Source organism: Bos taurus, chromosome 16 (genome assembly GCF_002263795.3).
Source record: "Bos taurus isolate L1 Dominette 01449 registration number 42190680 breed Hereford chromosome 16, ARS-UCD2.0, whole genome shotgun sequence".
Taxonomy (NCBI): Eukaryota; Metazoa; Chordata; class Mammalia; order Artiodactyla; family Bovidae; genus Bos; species Bos taurus.
In genome coordinates this window covers 1,618,846-1,643,121 of record NC_037343.1, presented here as the reverse complement: position 1 = coordinate 1,643,121, position 24,276 = coordinate 1,618,846, and the positions used below count along the sequence as shown (strand labels likewise).

Genomic DNA, 24,276 nt, shown 5'->3' with positions numbered 1-24,276 from the left:
GCAGGTTCAATTGAATTTCCAACTTAAGACATGTTAAAAGAGCTAAACCAGCCCTTTATTTAGAAAACATGACCAAAAAGGCACAACTTTAAATAGAGTGGGACAGCTAAAATGCCAAGTTCTAAGTTGGACTGATTTCTACGCTCACCTACAAATCTTCTCTACCTCACAAAGTGATTCTTTTACTCAGTTTAAAGAAAAGTTCTGTATCACCCTCACAGGCACTTGGAAAAACAAGAACTGGACTTTCTGGTTCTTCCTCAGCTACCCTTAGTAACACTGCCCATTATCAGAATTTAAGGCAGGTCTTATTCATCTTTCAAGATTCAACTTAAATAATACTTAGTACCTGGTATTGAGGCTATGTTTGTCAGTCTGTTTCACATATGTATTCAATTAATAGCAGATATTCAATAACCATTTAATATGGTTATTAGAATTCTAATCAGAACAACCCTGATATATTGGGGGAAGCGAGAACTAATGACATAATTTAATTAGGAAATAAGCAATTACTGGGGGAGGAACCAAAATCCTTGGAGATAAGAGTATGAGAGGTGTTTCTTCAACTAACATTCTATTATTCTGCTTAACAGTAGTTAACAGTTAACCAGTGTTTCCTGTGGGTCTTTTTCACATTACCAATCTCACAAAGTCTCCCTCTGGTTAACTCTTAACAGAACTCCTTTTTAATTAAAACCTTCATTCTATGTCTATATCCAAATATTCCTCACATTCTGATCTTAGTGATAAAATACACAAAGACCTCACAGAGTAACTCTAACAGAGTGCTAAGCAGATACTGAGCCCTTATAATGTTCTCAACATAATGTGGCTAGAAGCCCTGGTGTCCCAGCTTCCAGAATTAGAACTGATGATGAAAACATATATTAGCACCATAATCTTTACTTTTGTGAACGCTCCCCTGCTACACCACCCAGTATCAGAAGTCACATCAGGCAGAATTCCTAGTCTTTGCCTTAAGGATCTACAAATCCCAGTTCTGTGAAAAACAGAATGTTTTTCACAGAAATGTTCAGGGCAAGTGCCATCCCTCAGAAAACTTTAAAATAAACACTAACAGCTAACGGTGACATTGTGTAAAAACTCTATAACTGGATAGAAAAAATAAGGTAAATATTTTGATAAAAACAGTCCCACAGCATTTATTGTCATCTGGTAATAACATAAGGGTGAGCAGAACAATATGAATACATGTTTTAGAACTACATCTCTAACAAAGGACACCTAAAAAAACCAACGGTATTGCCAAACAATTTCTCACTTCATCTGTCACTTCTAGTTGGAGACACTTTGGAGCAGAGTAATGTTATCTCCTTTTAGCATGATCCGACCTGCAACACAAAATTAAAAAAAAAAAAAAAGCCATTAATAGTCACTCAGAAAACTGTAACTTTTAGCTTCAGAATTTTAGGTCGTTCTTGAGTGATTCTAAAAATGCTTTCTCGTCTGTGAAATTATGTGACATGTTCCAATGTTGAAAGGCTGTGCATATCAGACCATATGCACTTTTCCAACAATCACCTAATGAAGGCAGAGAAATGTTACTTTATGAAAAGTACAGTGTCTGCAGACTAAGTGAACTATCCCAACATTTCCTAAAGCTGATTTTGCAGAAGCTGAGAAATGAATTTTTTAGGAACTGCAGCATACTATACAGAGAAGGCAATGGCAACCCACTCCAGTACTCTTGCCTGGAAAATCCCATGGATGGAGGAGCCTGGGAGGCTGCAGTCCATGGGGTTGAGAAAAGTCTGACACGACTGAGCGACTTCACTTTCACTTTCATGCATTGGAGAAGGCAATGGCAACCCACTCCGGTGTTCTTGCCTGGAGAATCCCAGGGTCAGTGGAGCCTGGTGGGCTGCCATCTATGGGGTCGCACAGAGTCAGACACGACTGAAACGACTTAGCAGCAGCATACTATAACCTCATTCTTAAGAGTTCTTAATAAGGATTTCATTCTGTGATATACAAACTTGTTTGAGTTTTACCTAACACTGTCTAAATCTGTTTGAGCAAAGGGCACTCTTCCTGAGAAATATCTATAAATATCTGCAGGAATACTGGTGTTCAATAGAACACTTTGAGAAATGTTAATCAACACCATCAGCAATTCCACAAGAAGTAATATTAACCTGTTTTACAGAGTTGATATTACCATGAGCAATCAATACTTTGCAAATAATTTATAAATAATGTCAGTAAGGTGAGCTTGCACTTCCTGATAAGACACGTTTATATTTGAAAAATCCAGGTTTTCAAAAAGCCTAGGCAGGAAGAAGCTAAGCAAAACATTATACCACTCCCAGAATCTACTTTGCACACAGCTAAGATAAGGCTCAAGAGAATTCTCAGGGACTGGAAAAAAGAGGCACTTGAAAACTACCACTTTTAAAAATACTAGTGAGCTGTCAATTGGGGCATTAAACAGTTAAAGACAAAATGCCTAAATAAACCTCAACTTAATGCAATTTTAACAGAAATTATTTAAGCCTTGAGGAAGCCATAAATCCTAAAGAACATGGGTCAAGAAACTGACTTCACTATTCAAATATTTTAAAATTTCTACTATGTGGCATGCACTAAGTACACTAGGGAGCAAAACAGAGAGGACTCATGCACTAGTGGAGCATGTGGCCCAGTGGCAGACATTAACAACCCCAATAATGAACGTTTTACTACAAATTCAGCACAGCATACCCTCCCTCCATCCCCACCCCAGGCAAAACAAAACCTAACCCCGGCAGGAAGTGGTACCTGACCTGAGTCCCAAAGACACAGGGGACAGCATACACAAAAATTTATGATGAGACAAATGTGCAGATTCCAAGAATTGAAAGAAGTGTGCATGATCCTCAGAAAATGAAGTACAGAGTGATACAAAATGAGCAGAGGGAGGTAAAGCCAGATCATGAAGGACTTTGAAGGATATATTAAAGATTTTCTTATCCTATGAGCAACAGGAAGCCACCAAAGGATTTCAAGCAAAGAGATAACAAATTCAGGCCAGTGTTTTAAAAAGATGACTGGAGTCTGCAGAGCAAATTGGAGTTGCAGAGAAATTTATTAGTAAACTGAATAGAACTGGTCCCATTTACTACGGCAGGAAACACTAATATAGCTCTAAATCGTGTGTCAGGCATTGGAACTGAGTTTGATTCTGATATGCTAATTTTGAGGAGCCTTTGAGACATCCAAGTAGAAATACTGAAGAGGCTGAGAGAGGTCTAGAGCTACAAATGTACATTTGCAAGTCAACATATAAATATAACTGTTAGTGTAGTCTTGAGTACCTAGGAAATAATATTGAGTGACAGGAGGACTGAGAACCAAGACTTAAGCAACTCAAACATTTAATGGCTGGGTCCTAAAGAATGAATATATAGAAGTCTCAAAAAGGAACAACTAGTAATGAAAAGTGAAAAGCTGACTATAGTATCACAGAGCCAAATGCCATTTAGAGCTCAATAAAATGGGGACCATTAGATTAAACACCATTAGTCTTTGGTAACCTTGGTGAAAGCTCCCAACTGGAGAGACAGAAGTAGAAATGGAGTGAGATAAACAATAAGTGGCAAAAGATGATTAAGAATACACTACTCTCCCAAATAATTTCTCATATACAAACTAAATTTAAACATGAAATGAGTTGCAATTCATTCAATTCTGCAAGTGAATAAAAATTTCTATAATTCTTTGAGGCCATCTATATTCTTACCCAGTTGTTTTCTTGACTTTGTTTTAGAATGAATCTCTTCTGCGTCATCTAATACGAGGTTCATATACTCATCAAAACCCTAGAAAAATAAGTCAATTGACTGTCATCTTCATGTAAAATCATATCCAAACCGTTCTAAATTAATATGGCAATATATAAAAACACCAAATTCAGAAATTCATCTCTCCACTGATCTTCCAGCTGAAACACCACATCTCAAGCCTCTCCTTCCTTTTTTTTTTTGGGAGGGGGAGTGCCCCACACAGCTTGCAGGATCTTAGTTCCCCAACCAGGAATTGAACCCAGGCCACAGTATTGAAAGCCTGGTATCGTAACTACTTTGCCACTAGGAAACTCCCTAAGTCTCTTTTTAAATAACGACAAAAGAGGGAATGTACTTCAAATTACTTCTGGAACTTTGGGGACTTTAGACTTCATTAACTATGCCAAAAAGTCATCATTCACATCTTTTATAACCTACTCAGTACAGTGTGTGTACATGTATTAATTTTCCCATGTTCCCACAAATACACTATCACTACCAACCACCGAGCTTGTTTTTTCAACTAACAAACAGGGGAAGGGGAGATTACTGTCTCAAAGAAATACCAGACTCTTAGTATAACACTTCCACCCATATTTTCTTTCTTTAAAACATTATTTAAATTACTCTGCTACCTTGGACATCCAGTTCTATTCAGGTATCACTAACCAAGAATTCTCATCTTTCTCCCTCCTCATTTTATTTATGATCCCTCCTTTAAAGACTAATACCATTGTTTAAATATTTTATAAAATTAATTTTCCCTCTCTTTTGTGAATTACCTAATCCCTATTAAGTAGAACAATGAGACAAGGACAGTGAGTCCTGAAGGACTTTCCGTGGGTTGGGTCTTTGATTTTTTTGTATATTGCTCTGTTGGCCATCTTTTAGGAAATTTTTTTCTTTGAACAACATGCTCTGAGGTAAAATATCATGACTTACAATGATACAGCCCTCTATCCGCATATTCACTTGCTCATAAAGCCACACCTGAATCCGCGATCTCTGAAATAATCAGAAAAACAGAAATGTTAAGAACTAAGTGAACAAAATCCAACCACTTTGGTCAAACAGACAAATACGGCTCCTAAAAAACTTTGACAAATAAAAGCCAAGACAAGTTACTTACCATGAAACATTCTCACTTAATAAATGCTACACTGGAACTAATAATATTCCTGTGTTTTTGAGACTCAATCATATTTCTGTTGCTTATAGTCTCTGTACATTTAGAGTGAAAATGTGACAAGATAGCAAAAGGGGCTTCTTTCTTATCTACCAGAGCAAACTCCAGCTGCAAGACAGTCTTCTCTAGCGTCTCAGTTTTCCACGTCTCACACCTAATAACCAGGAACGCGTAAGTTGTGTCCGACTCTTTGCAATCCCATGGGCTGTAGCCTGCCTCCTCTATCCAAGGGATGGAGCCTCCAAGCAAGAACACTGGAGTGCGCTGCCATGCCCTCCTCCAGGGGATCATCCTGACCCAGGGACGGAACCCGAATCTCTTCTCATCTCCTGCGCTGGCAGGCAGATTCTTTACTACTAGTGCCACCTGGGAAGCCCTAATAACCAGGAGTGAGACCCTCAACTCCTGTGATTAAAAATTACAACGGCTTGAAATTAATGCTTTTCTATTAAGTTGTCACATACTAAAATTTGTCAGAACCACAGGAAACACATTTTCCTTCAGGGATAAATACTCTGCTCTGCCAGATCAAATTTTGAGTTGATAAAAATCCGTCCAAAGGAAAGGGAGTGAAAGGGTTTAGTGAAAGGGTTCACTAAATCCTCTGAACCTATCCCTCCAATCTTCCTTTTCCAGTGTCTTTTCTATCGATAAGTGTGTCTCCACCTCCCAAAGTGCTCAGCACACCACCTTATGACCTAGTAAAAGCTGACAGAAATTTTCTTCCAGTGTCTCATCCTGAGGTGCCATGGAAAGGTTCCAATGTTCTTGCCATAATCCCAAGGAAAGTACCAATACCCAAGTGCCGCTATCATGTCAGCCAGTAATTACTTTTCGAAATTAGTAATTTTGGTCTTGCAAAGTAGTAACAACACAGTTCTTTGCATGCTTGGAGTTGGCATGGCTGTGTTAGGGGCTCAGTCATGACCAACTCTTTGAGACCCCATGGACTGTAGCTCTCCAGGCTCTTCTATCCATGGAATTCTCCAGGTAAGGACGCTGGAGTGGGTTGCCATTCAGGGGATCTTCCCCACCCAGGAATCCAAGCTGGGTCTCCTGCATTGCTGGAAGATTCTTTCCCGTCTGAGCCACCAGGGAAGCTCATGGCATGGCTACATACCATTTTGTCACATTAGAGCTTTCCTGGCACTCCTTCTCCTCAAGTGCCCTCCCAATCTCCAGTTTCATTTTTTGGCTCTAGAACAATGATCAGACAGGATGATACAAACAGCCAAATAAATTCACCTTTAACTTAAAAATAACAAAACAGACAACAACTTACATTTTGCAAGTATCTGAAGATGAGATTCTGCAGCAGGAGTTAAGGAAAAAAAAAAAAAAAACCACACGCAAAGCATAGACTCTGCTTCCTGGAACTCGTTAAATCTACCCGCATCTCATTTTTCTGAACGCGAACTCTGTGCCTAGGCAAAGAAAGTGCCCAACTAGGTACCCACTGTTGCTGTTCAGTCGCTAGGTCCTGTCCCACTCTTGTGACCCCATGGACTGTAGCCCCCCAGGTTCCTCTGTCCATGGGACTTTCCAGGCAAGAAGTCTTGGGTGGGCTGCCACTTCCTTCTCCATGGGATCTTCCCCACTCTGGGATCAAAAATCCCGTCTCCCGCATCGGCAGAAGGATTCTGAGCCACCTGGTAAGTCCAAACACCCATTAGGACATCACTAAATACTATAAAGGAATAGCTCCCACTCTCATCTTCCTGGAGTTTCTTCCGCGCCGAGGTCTCCCTCCCGGTGGAAAGCAGTAACACCCGCTTTCAGTCAGTATATAATTAAAATCGTCTTCCCCGCTCACCCCACCACTACCGCATTCTCCAACGCAGGGTCTGCCCGAGCCTACCTCCCGCCCATAACTGGTTCTTCAACTCCCCGCGCTTTCTCCTAGCCTCGGCCGCCCCAGGGGCTCATGGGATAAGCGGCCGCACTCCGCTCCCTCGGGCCTACCCCGTCTCCTCCTTCGCCCCTCATTTCCCGGCCCAAAGCTCCTACTGCTCACGCATCGAGCAGGATACGATGGGCTGCACCATCACCTTCTGCACCTTCTGGCCCTGGCCCCGGTACGCCATGCTGGAAGCTCACAAGCACCACAGTGCTCCACACTCTCTCTCAGAAAGCAACTTCCGGAACAACGAGCCGGAAGCGGAAGTGCGTGGTGCTCAGGCGGCGACGTGGGCGGTTCCTGGGAAATACCTCTCTAGCCACAGGAGTCGGTTATTTCGGTGCTCCAGAGCATCCCCGGGGAGGCCGCACGGCGGCGACTCCGTTTCGGAAGGCGGGTTGGTCCTGCAGCGCCACCTGGAGGGAGGTTGGAGGGGGAGCGCGGCTTCGATTGTGCGGCGACCGCGGCTGCCCATCGCGACTTCGCTTTTGAGTCGGTTTTATGAGCCGGATCGTTCCCCCGCGTTCAGATCAGATCAGATCAGTCGCTCAGTCGTGTCCGACTCTTTGCGACCCCATGAATCGCAGCACGCCAGGCCTCCCTGTCCATCACCAACTCCCGGAGTTCACGCAGACTCACGTCCATCGAGTCAGTGATGCCATCCAGCCATCTCGTCCTCTGTCGTCCCCTTCTCCTCCTGCCCCCAATCCCTCCCAGCATCAGATTCTTTTCCAATGAGTCAACTCTTCGCATGAGGTGGCCAAAGTACTGGAATTTCAGCTTTAGCATCATTCCTTCCAAAGAAATCCCAGGGCTGATCTCCTTCAGAATGGACTGGTTGGATCTCCTTGCAGTCCAAGGGACTCTCAAGAGTCTTCTCCAACACCACAGTTCAAAAGCATCAATTCTTCGGTGCTCAGCCTTCTTCACAGTCCAACTCTCACATCCATACATGATCACAGGAAAAACCATAGCCTTGACTAGACGAAACTTTGTTGGCAAAGTAATGTCTCTGCTTTTGAATATGCTATCTAGGTTGGTCATAACTTTCCTTCCAAGGAGTAAGCGTCTTTTAATTTCATGGCTGCAGTCACCATCTGTAGTGATTTTGGAGCCCAGAAAAATAAAGTCTGACACTGTTTCCCCGTCTATTTCCCATGAAGTGGTGGGACTGGATGTCATGATCTTCGTTTTCTGAATGTTGAGCTTTAAGCCAACTTTTTCACTCTCCACTTTCTCTTTCATCAAGAGGCTTTTGAGTTCCTCTTCACTTTCTGCCATAAGGGTGGTGTCATCTGCATATCTGAGGTTATTGATATTTCTCCCGGCAATCTTGATTCCAGCTTGTGTTTCTTCCAGTCTAGCGTTTCTCATGATATACTCTGCATATAAGTTAAATAAACAGGGTGACAATATACAGCCTTGACGAACTCCTTTTCCTATTTGGAACCAGTCTGTTGTTCCATGTCCAGTTTTAACTGTTGCTTCCTGACCTGCATACAAATTTCTCAAGAGGCAGATCAGGTGGTCTGGTATTCCCATCTCTTTCAGAATTTTCCACAGTTTATTGTGATCCACACAGTCAAAGGCTTTGGCATAGTCAATAAAGCAGAAATAGATGTTCTTCTGGAACTCTCTTGCTTTTTCCATGATCCCCGGATGTTGGCAATTTGATGTCTGGTTCCTCTGCCTTTTCTAAAACCAGCTTGAACATCAGGAAGTTCACGGTTCACATGTTGCTGAAGCCTGGCTTGGAGAATTTTGAGCATTACTTTACTAGCGTGTGAGGTGAGTGGAATTGTGCGGTAGTTTGGGCATTCTTTGGCATTGCCTTTATTTGGGATTGGAATGAAAACTGACCTTTTCCAGTCCTGTGGCCACTGCTGAGTTTTCCAAATTTGCTGGCATATTGAGTGCAGCACTTTCACAGCATCATCTTTCAGGATTTGGAATAGCTCAACTGGAATTCCATCTCCTCCACTAGCTTTGTTTGTAGTGATGTTTTCTAAGGCCCACTTGACTTCACATTCCAGGATGTCTGGTTCTAGGTCAGTGATCACACCATCGTGATTATCTGGGTCGTGAAGATCCTTTTTGTACAGTTCTTCTGTGTATTCTTGCCATCTCTTTTTAATATCTTCTGCTTCTGTTAGGTCCATACCATTTCTGTCCTTTATTGAGCTCATCTTTGCATGAAATATTCCTTTGGTATCTCTGATTTTCTTGAAGAGATCCCTAGTCTTTCCCATTCTGTTGTGTCCTCTATTTCTTTGCATTGATCGCTGAAGAAGGCTTTCTTATCTCTTCTTGCTATTCTTTGGAACTCTGCATTCAGATGTTTATATCTTTCCTTTTCTGCTTTGATTTTCGCTTCTCTTCTTTTCACAGCTATTTGTAAGGCCTCCCCAGACAGCCATTTTGCTTTTTTGCGTTACCTCCTCTGAAATGGTGTGCTTCAGAGGTTTTTCTAACGCTTGCTCCTCTGGGATTTAGGCTTAACAGCTGCGTCATGGGGGACAGGGTAGGGCCGCCAAGAAGCCCAAACTCAGGGCTCCCGCAGCTGACACTTTGGGCCACAGACGATGTGATTTCAAAGCCGGGTGCTGTGGTTACTCCAGTAACTGATTCCACTCTCATCAGCTTTTTGGAGAGCTATTTGTTAGGTGGCAGCGGAGGATCAATGTTGAATGAAAACCCTAAAACCTGATTTCTAGGCTCAAATCCTGCACGTTTATAGTGTGTGACCAAGAATGTTACTCACCCTTGCCCTGTCTTGGCTTAAGTTATTAACAAAATGGAGATAAAAATGTTCCTTCCTCATGGCGTTAAAGATCCAATGAAGAAGTAGTGTACGTGTGTACACATTAAGGTCTCAGCCTTCCAACTTATCCTTTCCTGGGTAACACAACTGGAGGGGAGGGGTCGGACTTGGGCTGTGGGCTGGCAGAAATTTCCTTTAACTGGAATATCCATTTTATAGATGAGGAAACTGAAACTCAGAGTTGAAGGGACTCGTCCAAGGGGACACCACTTAGACACCACTTAGACACACTTCTGCAAGTAGCAGAATCGTAACTTGTTTAACTGAGATTGTTACCAAACCAAACTTGGGTCTGCTCCGAGGAGGAGCAGTAAAGCCAAGCTGTTGACACTGGTTCGTGGTGAAGGACAGCCAGGGGAACAGGCAGCTCGCTGTCAACAGACCCAAACTCCCCGGTGACTTTTACGAGAGGATCTTTAAAGACAAAGTAAGGGAGAAGGTTGAGGCTACATGGTCAGCTCATGCACAGTTCTCTCACTGGGTGGTTAGGTAACCAGCTGAGGTCACAGGGGTCAGTATTAAAATCTTCAGGCCCCAGCCAGTCTGAAGGCTATGTGTTCATGGTCACGAGGTAGTTAGCAGTTTTAGTACCTGCAAAACAACTCAAAGATATGGCTCAGGATATTATCTATAGCCCTTGACTCTGTTTCATGGCTAAACTATCATTATTTTGTCTTGTTTGACTGTTTTCCTTTGTTTCTGCATTTTCTCACTTCTCTAATTAAATTTACTCTTAGACACTCAGGGAAGGCCTAGGAGGTTAAAGCTTTTCTATAAATAAGAGGAAAAGGATACAAAGGGGTCTGTCACCTGGAAGGCCCCACAGAGTCCTGGCTCAGTTTTAAGATCTTCTGTTTAAAGAGGATAATAGTAATAACAACCTCATAAAAATGTGAGATCAAAGGACATGAAAGTCATTTTTTAAAAGGACCTAGAAAACATGTGGAAAAGTTGAGATTTGCTGAATTTGAAGACAGTGTGAATAGAACACACCAGTATACCTGTCTGATCTCAGATGCAGAAATGCTTAGCTACTTGTTTTTACATTTTCCTATTTCTGAAGGCACGATTCCTAACTTTTAAGGATTGATCCTTACAACCAGTCAGTTGACTCATATAACCCATGAGAAGAGATTTACTTTTTCTCAGTGATTTTGCCATTTTCCATTTAAATCTTTGATCCATTTAGAATTTATACCAGTATATCCTAGAACTGATACAACTTTAAAGTTTCTAGGTGGCTGTCCACTTGTCCATCACTATTACAAACAAAATAAAATAACCCTTTGTTCCTCATTCAATTTTAAATGCCACATTTACAGTATATCAAGTGTGTGTGTGTAGGTATGTGTTTTTATGTATAGAGTTTATATTTTGTTCAGTTGATCTTAGTGTCTATTTAGACTAGTATCATTGTTATTTTTATTTGGCAGGACAAAAAGTTCATAGAATTTTTCCAGTTATTTTTGTTTTTCCTTAAAACTTTAGAATAAACTTACCTAATTTTAAAAAGTCCTGTTGGTATTTTTACTGTGATTATATAAAACCCAGAACAACTTAGAATTAATTTTTTTAAATCTAAGTACACGGTGGCTATTTGTTCAAATTTTGAGTCTTTGAGAAATTTTTAGTTTTGTTTCCCTGGAATCTGCCTGCAATGCAGGAGATTCAGACTCAATCCCTGGGTGGGGAAGATTCCCTGGAGAAGGAAATGGCAACCCACTCCAGTATTCTTGCCTGGAAAGTCCCATGGACAGAGGCGCTAGTGGGCTAGTCCATGGGGTTGCAGAGAGTTGGATACGACTGAGTACACAGGCATTAGTTTTCTTTGGTTTTAATTTCTTTGTAGTTCATCTAGTTTAATCATAGATAGTTCATCTCTCTTGTTCTGAAAATTTGTATTTTACTCATTTGTATGCTCTAATTGGTTTTGAAAAGAAAAGTAATACATTCAATTATATAAAAATTATATAGTTTTCCATGAATAAAAAGCTATCAAAATAAGCAAAATGAGAAGATCTGGGAAAAGTATGTTTATACTACATCAAACAAATGGGTAATTTTACTAATACAGAAAAAAAAATTACTGTGTAAGAAATGTTACGAAGGTTAATGGCTTAAAACAGCCTTTTTAAAAAAAAATTTGTGACCTTAGTGGGTCAAGAGTTTGAATAGGGCTCAGCTGGGTGATTTTTCTGCTTCAGAAGGTGTATCTAAGGATTTGGCATGTGTATTTGGAAGACTGGCCCCACCTGAATCAGCCTCCATGTCTATGTAGCCTTGGGGCCTCACCACATGATCTCTCTGGCCGTGAGGTATGCTTTATTATATGGGGGCTCAAGGCTCCGAGAAGCCAAGACTGAAGCTAACGGTACCCTGAAAGGCCAGGTCGAGAACTAATATAATGTTCACCCCCAGGCCAGATTCAAGGGCTGGAAAAACAGAGTCCATCTTTCTCTCTTTTTTTTTGGCTGTGCCAGTCTTAGCTGTGGCATGCAGGATCTAGTTCCCTGACCAGGGATTGAACCCAGGCCCCCTGCATTGGCAGCTGGGAGTCTTGGCCACTGGACCACCAGGGAAGTCCCTAAAGCCCACTTTAAAGAAGTGCATTAAAGAATTTGCAGCCATTTCTCATCTGATACAAAGACCCAAAATAAAAATGGGCAATTTTAGCAAAGGAAATACAAATTTCTTCAAACATAGGAAAAGAGGTTCAACTTCACTCATTAGAAAAGAAATGCAAACTAAACTACCAAGAAGTCGTTTTCCCTGACTAGGCTGGCCAAGATCAAAAAGTGGTGGCAATATAAATTATTAAGCTCCATTTCTAGATATTTAATCATAAAATAAACTTACATATGTGATATAATCATTGCAGCATTGTTTAAAATACCAAGATGGGAAACAACCTAAATGTCTATCAATAGGAATTAGCTCAATTATTGCATGTTCATAGAATGTAATACTATGTATGCAATTATAGTAAAAATTGAAGATCTTTGTGTCCTCATATGAAAAGATATCTAATATACAGTAAGATAAAAAGTAAGCTATGATGTATCTGAGGTTTACTTCAAAATAATTTAGCAGAGCCAGCAAAGCTGGATCTCAGATGGGGCAAGCCTAAGGAGCAAAATTTAAGTCATCTCACTTGCATGCGCAAGCACAACTCTGAGAGTGAGCGCTCCCTTAAATTATGCCCACTCTGCTCACCTAACTCTAGCCCTAGTCCTGGGGGCCAGAACAGGGGGTGGATAGCTGGTATGGGTATAGGTGAAACAGGATTTGTCATCAATTGGTAATTCATAATTTAAGCCTATTCATGATATAATAAAAAGCAAGATGATATGTTTTATATATAATATTAGAGAGAAATATATTTGCTTATATGAACCTAAAATCTCTCTAGAATACCTGAGAAACAGAACTGGTCTTGGGGAAGCAGGGAGCTGGGTCAGGAGCAGGGAGGACTTTTGCTGTTTCAAATTTTGAATTTTGAAACTTGTGAATGAATTTATCACTGGTTCAATTAACTTATCAGTGAAAAGTACTATGGCACATTTGTTTCCTTTTGTGTGTTCCAACTAGTCATGATGTTCTTAAGTTTTCAGGTATCTGCAAATCAACTGGCCCACAGAGACATAAAGTTAGAAAAAAAAAAAAAAAAGAATATCCTTTCTCTCACTTTAAAGTTCTTGCATCTCAACCAGAAGACTCACAGCTTGCTGAATGAAGCATGACAAAGAATGGGGTTGGGAAGAGATAGGGGCAGTCTAGCAAAGATCAATAGCCCCTGAAATGGGTCAAGAACTTTTTCATTCATTCAGCAGTATTTATTGAATGCTTTCTGTTATGACCTGAAGTTTGGCCCTCAAAATTCATGTATTGAAGCTATGCCCAGTGCCTCTAGAATGTGACTACTTAGAAATAGGTCCTTAAAGTGGAAATTCAGGTATATGAGGTTATATGGGTGGGCTTTTCTGGTGGCTCAGCTGTTAAAGAACTCATCTACCAGTACAGGAGATTCAGGAGTTGTGGGTTTGAGCCCTGGATTGGGAAGATCCCCCCGAGAAGGAAATGGTAAACTGCTCCAATATTCTTCCCTGGAAAATTCCATGGACAGATGAGCCATGGGGTTGCAGAGTCGGACATGACTGAGTGCGTATGCACACACCCATGGGTGGGCCCTAATCCAAGGTCGCTACTGTCCTTCTACAGAGAGTGAAACAGACATGTGGGACTTCCCTGGTGGTTCAGTGGTTAAGAATCCACCTGCCAATGCAGGGGACTGGGGTCTGATCTCTGGGTTGGGAAGACTCCACACGTCATGGGGCAGCTAAGACCACGTGCCCCAACTACTGAAGCCCATGGGCTCTAGAGCCAAAGCTCTGCAGCAAGAGAAGCCACGGCAAGAAGCCCTCGTACGACTGCAGAGTGGCCCCTGCTTGCTGAACCTAGAAAACACCCACACTCAGCAACGAGGATCCAGCACAGCCATAAATAAGTATAAATAAAAGCCACAGACATGGGCATAGAGGGAAGACTATGCCTCATATGAGGACACAGTGAGAAGGGGACCATCTGCAAGCCAGAGAGAAAGGCCTCAGAAGAAACCAAACTAGCCAACACCATGATGGTGGGATTCTAGCCTCCAGAACTGTGAGAAAATACCTTTCTGTTGTTTAAGCCACCCAGGCTGTGGCATTCTTCTCAGAGCCAGATCGGTACTGGGTGCTGAGAATATATAGGTTAGTAAGAGCCTCTATCTGAAGCAGTGCATATTCTGCTGAGGAAGATGGACAGGTACTTTTAAAACAATGAAGATTAAACAAAGTAAGTGCCTAGAAGACTGGCACCAGACCCCAGTTTGGGAGAGGGAGAGCAGGGTATAGGGAGAGGTAATCCGCGAGTCGTATAGTATGTAGGAGTTAGCAGAAAAAAAGATGAGAAAAGAGAAGACAGCATTAACAAAGGCAAACAGTGAGATTAGTGTACAAGGGAAGTCAACTGCCAGTAGTTTTACACGTGTAGAGAGTGAAGGGTGAATGATGGAAGAGGCTAGTACAACAGGGCCTTGCATGCTGTGCTAAGGCACTTGAGTTTAATTTTGGAGGGAAGAGGAAGGCACATGAGGATTTTATGAGCAGAGTGACTCCAATTCACATTTAAAATAGATCCTTTTTAAAAAAAAAAAAAAAGTTTATTCTTTGGCCAGGAACAGCTGTCAGCAATCTGAGCAAGAATAAGACAAGACAGACTCTGAGACTACCAATGGGATGATCAGAGATCATTAAAAACAAACATTAGCTGCTCAAATTTTTGGCTTTGTTTACAGCCAAATCATCTCCTTTACTGAACTATACAAAATTCCAGACCTAATATCACAAGGAAACCTGCTCTGACCAGTGTGGAGCTCACTGATCTCTCATCATCCTCTCTATAGATGTTTGTTTTTGTGTGCTCGGCTGCTCAGTGGTGTCTGACTCTGCATCCCTACGGACTGTAGCCTGCCAGGCTCCTCTGTTCGTCCGAATTTTCCAGGCAAGAATACTGCCATTTCCTACTCCAGGGGATCTTCCTGAACCAGAGATTGAACACACATCTTTTGCATCTCCAGCACTGGCTGATGGATTCTTTACCACTGCACCACCTGCGAACCATCTATGGATAGCATCATCCGTTTAATACTTATACCCATTTCATTCCTGTTACTTTTTCCTTAAAAGTATGTCAAAGCTGGGGTTTGCTTCCTAAATTCTCTGTCCTTAACGGCCAGCAGTGTTTAATGAGGTAAGAATCTGTGTTCTAATTTGAGCCTCTTCAAGGGAGGGTAGTCTAAAATACTTCTGTGGCAGTTACGCCAATGTATTTCTTTCACGTTTCCTCAGTTTTTCTAAACTTGACTATCTTCCTTGACCTCTCAAGCCAAATAAGTGAACTCATTAACAAATACACCTACCAGGGAAGGGATCCTTCTATTTCACTTCTCTTTTCCCTTGAAGCTTCTCTTCCTCCATCCAATGCCTTATCTCAGTCATGTCTATTCAGCAAACAGTCGATTTTTCTTTGGCCATGGCATGCAGAACCTCAGTTCCCTGACCAGGGATCAAACCTGTGCCTGCTGCAGTGGAAGTGTGTAGTGAATTTATGAAGCAAAGCCCAGCTCTGAAATACTTTTAAGGGAAAAGTAACAGGAATGAAGTGGGTATAAGTATTAAATGGATGATGCTATCTATAGATGGTTCCCGGATGGTGTGTGTAGTCTCAACCACTGGACCACCAGAAGTCCTACAATAATCTTTTACTGGAGCATTTTTCCACCTCTGCATTCTCAACACTGGGTGAGTTTACCCTTCATCTTAACAGGCTGTTGTCTTCCTATCTGAAGACAAGTCAGTCACAGAATCTAGAACAAAAAGCCAGGAACAGGCATACTGAGTTTTAACCCACTATTTGCTCATTCCCACTGATTTCAATGCAGCAACACCTTCCCACTCATATCCAAGCAAACTTTACTAATGGGCCCACTTAGTGATTCCTGATTTTAAAAATACATGTTTTTTTTGTTTTTTTAGCCTGAAAAGAATGGAGCCACCTTGGGCTTTTGCCTATTTGGGTAAAAACATAAATTCTTAATTGCTGTTATTTGGGGCCATTTTTATACTCTGACCCTCTTACTGTAAAATGTTAAAAAGATATTAAGTATTTTTGCATTGATGCCTGTAGCTTTACTTCAAAAATTCAACGAGTTTAGAGAATTATTAATATGGTCAGATGTATAACCTGTGGGTACTTCCATATATTTATTCAGCAGCTTTCAAAGATCTGATTTAAGCAAGTTCTTCAAAGGTTCAACAAATCAAACCCAACTGCACATAAAAATATACTTTCTTATTGTTATATCTGAAAATACTGATTTTGACACTACAGTGGGGATAAAAAGCAGTAATCTTCCAATGCAGTCTAGGATTAGTGTCGAAATAGATATGTGAATTCACAGGCACGTAAGAAGTACTCAGTACATCTCAGTACACGTTAGCTAGTTTATTTTAAAGAACTGCAGAAACAGTCTGGCAAAATGAAGCCACAATTTTCGAAAAGGATCATAAAACTTTGATCAGTATGGAGAATAAGCTTTATTTCTGAAACTGTATCTAAACACTGACCACAGACTGGCCCTGAGGAACATAAACTATGTTCTGGCCACATGAGAGAGGACCGCTGGAATTTGAGGTTAAGGCCAGAACTTTGAGGGATCATTTATTGACACAAACACACAAGCTGCACATTATTCTGAAATCTCTGGCTATTGCCAAATTGTACATTTGGACCTTTTTCCTGTTGAAATTGAAAACCATCATCACTCAAAACTGAATATGCAATCTTTTGCTTTCTGTGAAAAGTTGATTCAACTTGTTGGGGAAGACTTTTAGACTATGTGATAAAATTAATGTTGTGTGTGTGCTGAGTCATGTCTCTGCAACCCTATGGACACTGGCCCAGCAGGCTCATCTGTCCATTCAATCTTCCAGGCAGAACACTGGAGCAGGTTGTGACTTCCTATTCCAGGGGATCTTCCCAACCCAGGCACTGACTGGCAGGCGATTCTTTACCACTGTGCCATCTCGGAAGGCCTATATTCTTTGGTGGTTAACAAATTTATGTGTATTTCCATAACAAAAAACTGGACTTCCCTCAACTAAAAATTTCATATATGCTTTCATGCTTGAAAATTCTAAATTATTGAAGCCACCTGAGATCGCTTCTAAACCCCCTTTTTTTAAAAAGAATTAATGACATTACTTGAGTTAGAATAATAATGGGTAAGCATCACTGTCAGAAAAAAATCCTCACATGTGGGAAGTTTGGCAGCATATCCTTGTAAAAGGTTTCTAAAGACAAGTAGAATCTGTGAGATTGGATCACGTACACAAAGGTTCAACAACATTCTAATTGAGCCTCTACTGAGGCAGATCTCAGCCCGAAGTGATGTATGACTACTTAACTCACAACATCAAGACATTCCTACACCAGTTTTATTTAAAACACAAATAAGTATTTATCTTGCTGTAATGGCAAACTGTTCAAATAATGGTGAACATGAATCACTAACACAAGGCTTTAAATATGAAACAAAATTTTTTTTTAAAAGCAAAAGAATAAAGGTTATATACAAAAGGGACCTGGAATCTACAAGCCGATTCCACACATGAAATGAGTAGAAAATCTGTGGTGAAACCAGAACATTTCACCCCTGCTTTGGAGAAGGGCTATTAGACAACATTCAGTCAGCTGAAGATGGACTGGTAGATAAGTATCTATACATAAATTTCAAGTCATTTTTGCTTGTGTAGAATCATCCAGATCTTCCCAAGACTGAAATGGGCAGTCCTGTGGCTTTCTTCCTTTTCATATTCCCAACAAGGCTACATGAGGTTCAACTCTTGATGAGCCGCTTACAACAGCAGTTCCTTAGGAGCCAACATGACAGGTGGGTCAGATTTCCTTTTGAGAAACAAAACTGGCCACCTACAGCGAAGTATCAAAACGGGCAGGTCCTTTCCTCTTCCTTTTGATTATGTACAATATGTCTCCTTTCAAGACTATTATCCCCATCGTACTTGTTCCTCCTTCACAAGTCTAAACCTTGAGGTGATATGAAGGAGATCAACATCAAGAAAAGAAAACTCAATTCAGAAATGAAGAAAACCGGAAGGCATACAATACACCCCCAGAGCATCTCGGTAACTCCTGCTACAGTACAATTCTGGGTACTGCTGTAGTCCATGGATAAATAATGGCAGCTTGAGTGAGCTCGTTCTTCCCCCTCAGGTGGGTAAAGGGCACCAAATAAATACTGGGCAAGAGGAGTTTGCAAGGAGAATCAGAAATGAAAAAAATTAACCAATTTTTATCCCTGTGATAATACAGCACTAGTAAGGAAGCAAGTACTAAAGAAGAGAAGGGACAACTTTCGTGCTAAAAAATAAATTCCTGTAATCATTATGTCACCATCTCTTTTTAAGAATCCAGGGAACCCCAGAAATAGAAAATTAGTTTCAGAGGACCCCTGAGGCACTTTAAAGCCTTAAAAAATTACAGTAATAATAAATTAGCTATTGCCCTTCAGAGGCTTACAGAGCAGAAGCATGAAAATCAGGTCCAAAAAGTTATGTCCAAATTACAGGTTTCCTGAGCTGCTCAGCTGTTTCTAAAAGCTTAGTTGAAGTCTCCAAATACCTTTAAAAAGACATACAATTTAACACAGACTGAGTGGATTTTTTTTTTTAGTGGTGGCATGAAATTTGGTCCTTAATGGTAGCAGCTGTCTTCACCCTTTTCGAACTCAGGTTAACAATAGGTACATTAAGACAATACATAAAAGAAATTATACAATAAAGGGAAAAAAGGTAAAAACTGACAAACACCTCAAGGAGTCACTAAGTTTTCTTGCACCCTTTCACTTAGGTCTCCCGCTCAGTCTTTTTGTGGAGAGAGGGGTAAGACAGAACTTTTTTCTCAAAGATGCTGAACAATGGTATCAAATGGACAAAATGATTACCAAGGGATTTAAAAATCTGACCCCAAGGAATCCAGGACTCATGTGGATAATTCAGACGTACACTTCTGATTTGGGGCAAATTCTAGACTAAAGAAATCATCATTTTGGATAAATGTTATAATAGATGAAACTAAGTCCAGTTTTTTGGTGAGTTTTTTTGTTTGTTTTGCTTTAAATGTCCTACTACCACCTTCAGCTATCAATCATTTCTGACAGCTCAAGCAGAAGGTCATCTTCATCCTTCCCAGGATCCAGGTCAATCTCAGCTTCTAATTTGCCTCCTGAAATCTCCCATATTAGTTTCTCAAAATCATCCTCCATAGAAAGTGGGGGCTTTCCTGTTGAGGCAGAGCTGAGTCGGCGAGTTTTTGTGGCCATCTGGGATGAGGAAGGGCCAGATACTTCCGGGGGGGGAGGCTCTGAAGAGGACTGGGCTGGAGGCAGTACAAAACTGTAAGAAAAAAACCCCAAAGGTTATTAGATAACTGCCCTTTGTCAATGGTTGGCAGGTCGGATCACCTGGTCCCAGGTACACAAAGAATTTTAGTGAAGAGTTGTTTTTGAGAAAACAGATAAAGAACTGTTTTACTGATTTGGGATAAACCAGTTTCACCCTTTAAAGGAGAATTCAGATAGGTGTTTAAAAACATTTTTTTAATAATACAGGCAAAATACAAACAATAGCACCAAAAGAGAACAGCAACCCTGAATATCAGGGTTTTTTGCAGTTAATTTGAAGTTTAACAGATGTACTTAGATGTAGCTAAATTGTAAATATTTCAAATTATCTAGCAGTGTTATTCTTTAGAAAACAAAAATGGTAATAGTGGTCTAAAGGTTGGTTAAAAAGAAGTGCAAGGTATTACCTGTCTCTAGGTTTTTCTGTCTCAGGCACAGTGACTGATTTGTCCTCAGAGAGAAGTGGGACAATAGCCTACAAAAGTGAGAGTAAGGTAACTCAGTGGGAAAGTCAGACTTTTAAATTTGAGCAGATTCATTTTTTTTTTGCTGCCTTCTTAGAATCATGGGGTTGCAAAGTGTTGGACACGACAGGGCGACTTTCACTTTTTTTCACTAGAATCATGTCTACCATTCTTTAAGACTAGGAATCTAAGGATCGATCCAAGAATCAATAATCCAAAGATAGAATGTACAAATAAGCAAAATATTATAATTAGGCTTAAAAAAAACCCCCAAAACCCCTAAGCTGTAAATATAAAATATAGTAACTACCTGAACAACTAAAAAAAAATACTTAGGAAGTGACAGAAGATGTTACACGTAATAGAGAGAGCTAAAAAAGAATCTTTCTTGCTTTCCTATCACACAGACCAAAGCGCCCCTGAGTTGATCCACTTCTTACCACAGCTGCTTTTTTGGCTGAGCTTTCCAGCAGGACACTGCTGGAGTTGAGTGGCTTCACAGCTGCAATGACAGCAGGGTGGACCTCCACCGCCTTACGTTTTGGAGCCAATTTGGGTGATGAGACAACTTTAACCACAGATGGCTTCACATTCACTTTAGGTTTAGCTACAAGACAGAAAATATCTGATTAAAAGCTAAAATAATCCCCTTTTTACATGGAGAATAAAATTTGGAATATCAAAATTCCTTCTCAGCAACAGTAACATCACAAATAATTTAAAAACCAACCAAACAAGAAAGCCAGATTAAAGATGACCCATCAGCAATATGTACTACACACAGCCATAAACACACACACACACACATATTTATTCCATGAAGCAATTCATTTCAATGGCTTTTGAATTTGCTACTGCTCTTCATTTTCCCAGTGTTTCTCTCCTTCAAAACCAGAGGGAAAAAATGCACCATGGAAAGTTTTAGATAAAGCTTTATAAAGATCAATTTTAAATTGTGAGAAAGGAACTCATCTAGTCTTTTTGTCTTTTAAAAACAGAATTATCAGAAATATCACTATCCACCTGTGTGACCAGTAAACAAAGGCAAATGAAATTCAACCCAATTATTGCCAGGCAGTCACCGAAACTCAGTAACTTTGAAATTCTAAAGAAAGATGCACTAGTAAAAATACTCACCTTTACTTCGTTTTTCCAAGGGCTGTGTTGCACATTTCACATTCAATATTGAGTCCCCAATCCCTGAGGTTTCTACCTTTGCCTTCTGGGATGACTTTGAAGGAAGCCGCTTAGTCAGGTGCCGTGTGATGCCTAGCATGGTGGTGAGCACTGGTTTCTCAGCTAACTCGGTACTGTAAGAGAGTAAATCTCCCCGAAGGGGTGTCAAAATTGATTTTTCCTTCTGTGAGGTTCCCTTCTCTGGCAATTTGGGCACATACTTTTCTCTCACTGTCTTACATCTCTTGTCTTGAATTTTAGTGATGCCAACTGTTGTGGTCTCATCTGAAGCCTATGGATAAATTTAAATGACAGAATTAAAAATCCAGTACCTCTAACAATGTGTATGATAATTATTATTTGTAAGTTAACAGGCTAACATCTAAGTCAAGCAGTTTCTAGATACGATCCAGAATATAAGAGCTTTTGCTCTTTATTTTATATTAAACAGAAGTGAAAGTGAAAGTGCTAGTTGCTCAGTCATGTCCTACTCTTTTGCGACCCCATGGACTGTACTGTCCGTGGGACTGTCCAGGCAAGAAGACCGGAGTGGGCAGTCATCTCCGTCTCCAGGGGGTCTTCCCGACCCAGGGACTGCACCCAAGTCTCCCACACTGCAGGCGGATTCTTTACTGTCTCAGCCACCAGGGAAGTCCTCTATTAAGTAGAAAACTCAAGGTAAAAGATTGAAGATGTGTGGAACAATAAAAACCCAAATTCTATAGGTAGACAATCCTGACCATAAGTCTAATACAAAATGTTTCCTAATCAGACACTTGCTCAAAGATTCTGTACAAAGATGTTCACCATCTTAATTGTGTAAAACAATCTAGTTCAGAAACAGACTATATTTGTGTAACAGGACACTAAATGACCAGCAAAAGCTATCATCTGAAAGAATTATTAATATGGTAAAGTAGGCTGCAAAATGATACACTGTAGAGTTCTCAATTATGTTCTAAATATGAGTTAAACATTAAACACATTCACATACATAAATATATAAAGCAAAGGCTTGAGGGACTTTCCTGGTTGTCCAATGGTTAAGAAGAATCTGCCTTCCAATGCAGAGGACGTGGGTTCAATCCCTGGTTGGGGAAGGAGTCCACGTGCGGGGGTGGGGGGGGGGCAGGCACTAAGTCTGAGCACCACAGCTGCTGAAACCACTGAGCCCCAGTGCCCACGCACCACAGCTACTGAAACCCCTCAGCCCCGGTGTCCACGCACCACAGCTGCTGAAACCCCTGAGCCCCGGGGCGCACGCACCACAGCTGCTGAAACCCCTGAGCCCCGGGGCCCACACACCCCAGCTGCTGAAACCCCTGAGCCCCAGTGCCCATGCACCATAGCTGCTGAAACCCCTCAGCCCCGGGGCCCACGCACCACAGCTGCTGAGAGCCTTGAACCCCGGTGCCCATGCACCACAGCTGCTGAAAGCCCTGAGCCCCGGGGCCCATGCGCCACAGCTGCTGAAAGCCCTGAGCCCCGGGGCCCATGCGCCACAGCTGCTGAAAGCCCTGAGCCCCGGGGCCCACGCACCACAGCTGAAGAGAAGCCTACTCACTGCAACGAAAAGCCTGCATGCTGAAATGAAGACCTTGCAAGCCACAACTAACACCAGAGGCAGCCAAACAGGTAAATATTTTTTTAATAAAGGAAAAGGCCTGAAAGAAATGCATAAAAAAACTAACTGTGGTAACATCTGGATTGTAGAATTATTCTACAATCCAGAATGAATAAAGGGGTTACTCATTCTTAAAAAAGAAAATCCCTAGTTTTACAAATGAGCAGCATTACTCTGAAAGGCAGGGGAAAAACTTACTTTAAAAAATATTAATGGCCAATTAAAAAGTTTCCAGTATTCTTGCCTGGAAAATCCCATGGATGGAGAAGCCTAGAGGGCTACAGTCTGTGGGGTTGCAGAGTGGGACATGACTGAGCAACTAACACTTTTCAAAAACAACTTAAAAGGCATTAAATATTGATACACATAAAAGTACAGAAAACTCTGAAGGAAAATTACAAGCACAGTGAAAGATATATCAGTGAAGTATTAAACAGAAACTTAAAAGAACACTTATCATTCATCTAACCTTTGCCTGCCATGGACAAACCTATAAAATCAATCTAAATAAACCCACCTTTTTAGCTTCTGTTCTAGAAACACTGCTCTGAGAAGCAACATCACTTTCTTCTTGAAGTTTCTTCTCTTCTTTTATACCTAGATTCACATTAAAAGCACCATTAATAATTTCATTCATGCTGCAACTTAATAACAGATGAAGTTAAATAAAACTTTTCTTCAAAAAAGTAACAAGGACTCCTCTGGTATCCTCTTAATGAGGCGGTTAAGAACTCACCTGCCAATGCAGGAGACACGGGTTCAATCCCTGACCTGGGGACGATCCCAGATGCCTGGGAACAACTAAGCTCCCATGATAACTACTGAGCCTGAATGCCACAACTACTGAAGTCTGAGCGCCCTGCAGCCTGTGCTCTGCAACAAGAGGAGCCACCCACAGGCGGCAGCACGCACACAACTAGCGCAGCCTCTGCTAACCACAGCTAAAGAAAGCCGCATGCAGCAATGAAGACCCAGCACCGCTAAAAATAAAGCAATCAATAAAAAAAAATTTTTTTTAAAGAATAAAGACAGGGCAAATAAAACTGTAGACAAAATCTGTTTAGTTCTCATACAGATTCAAAATGCACATTAAGACATCAAAGCTCTATATAAACTGCTATAAAGAAACAGCTTCACTTTTTGTGTGTGTGTGGCGGGGAGAGGGGAGCGGGGTGCTATGTGGCTTGCAGGATCTTACTCCCCCAACCAGGGATGGAACCCGTGTCTCCTTACAGTGTAAGTACAGAGCCCTAACCATTGGACCAGTAAAATTTCTTTTAATCCAGTGGTTTTCAAAGTTAT

The 24,276-nt window shown here is 41.1% G+C and overlaps 2 protein-coding genes across 23 annotated transcripts in view; both read right to left on the bottom strand.

The window, feature by feature from the left end:
• Positions 1–1,140: 1,140 nt before the first annotated feature.
• Positions 1,141–7,097, bottom strand: SNRPE (small nuclear ribonucleoprotein polypeptide E). The gene is made up of 5 exons (NM_001083459.2): positions 7,002–7,097; positions 6,254–6,280; positions 4,728–4,790; positions 3,743–3,821; positions 1,141–1,355 (listed from the first exon to the last, which is right to left on the bottom strand). Exons 1-5 carry the CDS (start codon positions 7,053–7,055, stop codon positions 1,300–1,302), a joined length of 279 nt encoding a protein of 92 aa, NP_001076928.1. The 5' UTR covers positions 7,056–7,097; the 3' UTR covers positions 1,141–1,299.
• A 10,606-nt stretch (positions 7,098–17,703) lies between these two features.
• Positions 17,704–24,276, bottom strand: part of ZC3H11A (zinc finger CCCH-type containing 11A) — a 43,862-nt gene continuing 37,289 nt past the window's right edge. For 21 of the 22 annotated variants that reach the window (XM_059875415.1, XM_059875418.1, XM_059875416.1 and 18 more), the window contains 5 exons: positions 23,492–23,571; positions 21,312–21,642; positions 20,615–20,781; positions 20,118–20,185; positions 17,704–19,702 (listed from right to left, as the gene is read on the bottom strand). In XM_059875415.1, coding sequence (XP_059731398.1) covers positions 19,444–19,702; positions 20,118–20,185; positions 20,615–20,781; positions 21,312–21,642; positions 23,492–23,571 — 905 coding nt within the window. In that variant the 3' untranslated portion in view covers positions 17,704–19,443. 22 annotated transcript variants of the gene reach the window in all.